This window comes from Argentina silus (genome assembly GCF_951799395.1).
Source record: "Argentina silus genome assembly, chromosome: 3".
NCBI lineage: Eukaryota > Metazoa > Chordata > Actinopteri > Argentiniformes > Argentinidae > Argentina > Argentina silus.
In genome coordinates, this window is record NC_139657.1 from 1,351,312 (window position 1) to 1,357,118 (window position 5,807).

A 5,807-nucleotide genomic window follows, 5' to 3' on the forward strand; every position below is an offset into this window, starting at 1 on the left:
TATAATATTTGGTCCTCTATATTTGCCTTCCTCCAGACAGTACATTTATAGTCCTACTGAAATAGTAATGTGCTTGTGATGTATGTCTGATGTGTGTGTGAGTGTTCTTCATAGGTGTGTGTGTGTGTGTGTGTGTTCTTCATATGTGTGTGTGTGTGTGTGTGTGTGTTGTGTGTGGTGTGTGTTTGATCAACACAGGCTGCCTATTAGAGAGTCACTCAAATGCAGGGGTGGGGTGGTGGGGAGGTGGGGAGGTGGGGTGGTGGGGAGGTGGAGGGGGGGGTGTGGGGAGGTGGGGAGGTGGGGGTGTGGGGAGGTGGGGGTGGTGGGGAGGGGTGTGTGTCAGAGAGAACCTTCATCACCTAAGAGGTGTGTGTGTGTGTGTGTGTGTGTGTGTGTGTGTGAGAGTGTGAGTGAGAGAGAGAACCTTCATCACCTTTGTGTGTGTGTGTGTGTGTGAGTGAGAGAGAGAGAACCTTCATCGCCTAAGTGTGTGTGTGTGTGTGTGTGTGTGTGTGTGTGTGTGTGTGTGTGTGTGTGTGTGTGTGTGTGTGTGTGAGAGAGAGAACCTTCATCACCTGTGTGTGTGTGTGTGTGTGTGTGTGTGTGTGTGTGTGTGTGAGAGAGAGAACCTTCATCACCTCAGGGTGTGTCTGCATACATACAACACTGGAGAAAAGGCTCATGGGAAGAGCCACAGGGATTCCTCCTTTGATCTGTCATTCATCATTAGGTGTGTGTGTGTATGTTGTTTGAGACAGTGTGTGTGTGTGTGTGTGTGTGTGTGTGTGTGTGTGTGTGTGAGGACCTCTTCTTGGATACTGTGTGTGTGTGTGTGTGTGTGTGTGTGTGTGTGTGTGTGTGTGTGTGTGTGTGAGAGAGAGAGAGAGAGGGGGCTTGTTGTTGGAGACAGTGTGTGTGTGTGTGTGTGTGTGTGTGTGTGAGAGAGGGGACTTGTTGTTGGAGACAGGGATTGTGTGTGTGTGTGTGAGGGCCTGTTGTTTGAGACCACAGTCCTGTAATCTTGTCAGATTTTCCCTGTGGTCGTATCTGTGGTAACAGACCGCTGGCGGTTCTCACACAGGAACAGGAAGGAAGTGTGGCAGCAACGTCCTATCTGGGTCGTGGGTACGACGCGCTACATATCACTTTAACTACCGAGTTACCACGGAAACGCTCCCTGCTCAGGTTACACTGTCATGCAGCTTGATTTCAAATCCAAACCGAGTGTCAAAAAAGAAGAAAAAATGCTCAAAAAGGGCCCTGCACGTGTGTCTCAGTGCTTGGTGTGTTCCATGCGATACAATGAGCCCCGTCCTCCGATTTCTACCTCCACCAGCCTCCCCCGTGGTAGAGGCCTGTGTCTCTGTATCGGTGGACCTCCGCATAGCTGGGAGCTGAGATCACACAGCTAGCTAGCCGTGTTGTTAGCAACCACCGTCGCTTCCCCCCTCTCTCTCTCTCCGACCCAAACAATGCCACGATGTTCCAGGAATGGCCCCTGCTCCGGAACCTTCCCGGTCAGTCACGGGCCAGGAACGCTCATATTTAGGAATGGTGAGGGATGAGGTGGTGAGACTGTCACTGAGAGCATTGTGTTCTGTTGTTCTCTGGATGTGTCCTGATGACAACACAGACCTGTGTGTCTGTGTGTGTGTCTGTCTGTGTGTCTGTGTGTCTGTCTGTGTGTCTGTCTGGCTGTCATGGTTTCCCAGGTCAGCCAGTCTCTGTCATTAGGTGTAAGACCCCTATGTAGCAGGGGACAGCTGCTGGTGTGGCGGTAATGACAATGAGAGTTCATGTGAACTTTCAGGCAGAGGAGATGTGAGGTGGCCTCTAACCTGGAGTTAGTGGGGAAACAGCAGCTGTGGACACACACACACACACACACACACACACACCTCTAACCCTGTTCAACCTGGTTCACATGTGTGGCTCCACCACAGAGCCTCATTATGACATCATTACTCTGTTACCACACGTCTCCACAGGTCTCTAATCACTCTCTTCTTCTGTCTCTCTCTCTCTCTCTCTCTCTCTCTCTCTCTCATTCTCTCACTCCTCTCTCTCTCTCTCTCTCTCTCTCTCTCTCTCTCTCTCTCTGCCTCTCTCTCTCTCTCTCTCTCTCTCTCTCTCTCATTCTCTCACTCCTCTCTCTCTCTCTGTTCTCTTATCCTTCCTCTCTCTCTCTCTCTCTCTCTCTCTCTCTCTCATTCTCTCTCTCTCTCTCTCTCTCTCTCTCTCTCTCTCTCATTCTCTCACTCCTCTCTCTCTCTCTGTTCTCTTATCCTTCCTCTCTCTCTCTCTCTCTCTCATTCTCTCACTCCTCTCTCTCTCTCTGTTCTCTTATCCTTCCTCTCTCTCTCTCTCTCTCTCTCTCTCTCTCTCTCTCTCTCTCTCTCTCTCATTCTCTCACTCCTCTCTCTCTCTCTGTTCTCTTATCCTTCCTCTCTCTCTCTCTCTCTCTCTCTCTCTCTCTCATTCTCTCTCTCCGTTCTCTCTTCCCTCCTTTCTCTCTCTCTGTTCTCTTATCCTTCCTCTTTCTCTCACTCTGTCTCTCTCTCTCTCTCTCTCTTTCCCTCCTTCTCACATACCTCTTCCCTCCTCTCTCTCTCTCTCTCCTCCCCATCCCGCTCTCCTCTCCTCCAGGTCCTGAGCGACGTTCTGTTGGATCTGTACCGGGCCCTGAAGTGGGTGGTGCGGTCGGACAGTGATGACGTCACAGTGCTCCACGCCCAGCTGGCCTTGGAGCAGCTTGATGATGTCATGAGGAAGTTCATCTTCCCCCCACAGAAACTGGAGAAGAAGATCGTTGTCCTGCCCTGAGACACCAGCATCAACAAACTGTATTCTTACATGTGACTATCTCGACACCAACATGGACAGAGCTTCCATAAGGACTGGAAAGAGGAAGCATTTGGTCTTCTTTTAGCTCTGTGACAGTTTGGATTTGAAATCAACCAATGACTGTGAGGTTCAAGTAGAGACTCTCAGCTTTAATTCTTTAAATGTTTTCTTTTCTCAGACTGGGTTCACCTCTTTCCAATACTTATAATATATATATTCAGCCAATCAGCCATATATATACAGTACCAATCAAAAGTTTGGACACACCTTCTCATTCAATGGTTTTTCTTTATTTTTTTTAAATTATTTTCTACATTGTAGATTAATATTGAAGACATCAAAACTCTGAAGGAACACATATGGAATTATGTAGTAAACAAAAAAGTGTTAAACAAACCAGAATATGTTTTATATTTTAGATTCTTCAAAGTAGCCACCTTTTGCTTTGATGACAGCTTTGCAGCTCTTGGCAAGGCATGTCCAAACTTTTGACTGGTACTGTATATATATATAGAGATTTTTTTGTAGATTTTTTTGTTTCTACAGCATGTATTAGAAACACCGTGTTCATGTTTGAAAGTCCAGCCCCCGACCCCCGACCCCCGACCCCCGACCCCCACCCAGGGTCATAACATCATTGTAACCAGGGGCAGAAATAGAAGGGTCTGTTGTCACAATGGCAGTTTAAGGCCTTCCACTGTAGCCATCAACCTCTCCATCCGCCTCTGGAACAACCTCTACTGGTTTGTTTTGGTACAGATGATTATTAATGATCAATAACTGACCTGTCATGACGAGTTATCAAAATAAATAATGTTTGTGCCTTAGAAGAAAGAAAGTCACGTTACAGTGAAATAAAAAACAATGAATTCATGTTTTGTTATTTATTTTTGGATGTGCAAAACCTGCATTTTTTTGTAGTATTCTAAACCTTGATAAGCATGTCCACATGTTTAGATATCTTTAATATCCTTTACAACGTCCTCATTCATCAAGTGTGGAGGCTGGCGGAGGCAGAAATCGGAGGACGGGCTCATCGTAATGCATGGAATGGAATGAGGAACGGTCTCAGAAACGTGTGTTCACAATGGGCCCGTCCTCCGATTTCTACCTCCGCCAGCCTCCTCCGCACACCAGCAGTAAGAAACCCAGAAACTGGCACTCCAACCCCCCAGGGACCCCCCAGGGACAGCCGCTACAGCGGTCCTGGACGTACAGTACTGGAGCTACAGCATAAACTCACCTACGCAGCACTTTTAGCCTCCAGCAGCCAGCCAGCCAGCCAATCAGCCTCCCAGCCAGCCAACCAGCGAGCCATCCTCCCAGCCAGCCAACCTCCCAACCAGCCAGCCAATCAGAGGGAGGTTAACTCTTCCCTCTATAAGAACTTGGCCCAATGCCAACAAACTCCAGTGTTCATGATGACACCCAAGGACAATCAGCGTTAAACAGTCAGCCAGCCAGTCAGTCAGCCAATCAGCCTCCCAGCCAACCAGACAACTTCCCAGCCAGCCAACCAGCCAGCCGGTCTGTCAGCCAATCAGAGGGAGGTTAACTTGGCCTGATGCCAACACACTCCAGTGTTCATGATGACACCCAAGGACGATCAGAGTTAAACAGTCAGCCAGCCAACCAATCAACCAGTCAGTCAGTCAGCCATGGTTACAATGGCAAGATGTTGAAGACTATAAAGCAGGGGAGGCTGGCGGAGGCAGAAATCGGAGGACGGGCTCGTTGTAAAGCATGGCATGGAATGAGGAACGGTGTCAAACACGGCAAAAACCCGTTTGATTCCGTTCCTCATTCCGTTCCATGTATTACAATGAGCCCGTCCTCCGACTTCTACCTCCACCAGCCTCCCCTGCTACACAGGGCAGAATAAAGAAGTAGCCATGCCAACCGGTTTAGACCAGAACGTTTCATCTATATGGTAGACTGACTGATGACTGGACAATACTTCAAAGTTTTTGCTTTTACAGTATATAGATATAGATATATAGATATGTTTCTTTTCAGTTATGGTCATCTTGTAATACAACGTTTCATGTAGTAAAGCATTAAAGTAAAACATTCTCCATCAGGGGGATGTGTTATGAACACTGTAATAAGACTGTAGTTAGACTGTAATAAGACTGTAATAACACATCTCTCTCAGCGTCTGAGTCGCTCTTCCTCTGCGACGTCTGTTCCACACGGAGCTCAGGTGTGGAGGAGAAGTGGAGCCGGACACAGACAGGAAGCAGGAACAGCTTGGGAGAGACAAAGAGAGGGTGTGTGTGTGTGTGTGTGTGTGTGTGTGTGTGTGACACCATGCTCCGTGTGGGGTCTGTGTGTGTGAGACTGAGTGGGTGAGTGTGTGTGCGTGCGTGTGTGAGCCTGCGTGTGTGAGCGTGCGTGTGTGTGAGTGTGTGTGTGTGTGTGTGTGTGTCCTGCTGCTGCTTGTCTGCCAAGGACGTTGTCCCAGTGAGAGAGGGATGCTACAGCTGGGTCTGTCTGACCTTCCCCTCTACAGGACATTAACCCTCTACACACATTCTGGTACCCCTCCCACAACCAGGGGAGGCTGCTGGAGGTAGAAATCGGAGGACGGGCTCATTATAACGCATGGAATGGAATGAGGAATGGTCTGAAACACTTTTGTCTTTCTCCAATGTCCACCTCCACCAGCCTCCTCTGGTTAGACACCTGCCTGGTTTGTTTGACACCATTCCTCATTCCGTTCCCTGCAAAAACAATGATCCCGTCCTCCGATTTCTACCTCCACCAGCCTCCCCTGACCTACTATAACGTACCCCTCCCTCACCAGTGCCAACGTGCCAGGCGGGCATAGAGCCTTTTACAGCCACCTACCGACTACATCCTAACAACTACCGCCTACCGCCTACCACCTACCGCCTACAGCCTACCACCTACAGCCTACCACCTACAGCCTAACAACTACCGCCTACAGCCTACCGCCT

General features: G+C 48.9%; 1 protein-coding gene across 1 annotated transcript in view; it reads left to right on the forward strand.

Annotated features, from left to right (window-relative positions):
- tango6 (transport and golgi organization 6 homolog) overlaps positions 1-2,826 on the forward strand; it is a gene marked incomplete at its 3' end in the record, with an annotated part of 16,450 nt that extends 13,624 nt beyond the window's left edge. The window contains exons 13-14 of the mRNA XM_083665649.1: positions 1,063-1,128; positions 2,650-2,826. Coding sequence (XP_083521775.1) covers positions 1,063-1,128; positions 2,650-2,826 — 243 coding nt within the window. The remainder of the gene's footprint in view (positions 1-1,062; positions 1,129-2,649) is intronic.
- Between the last annotated feature and the right edge of the window lie 2,981 nt (positions 2,827-5,807).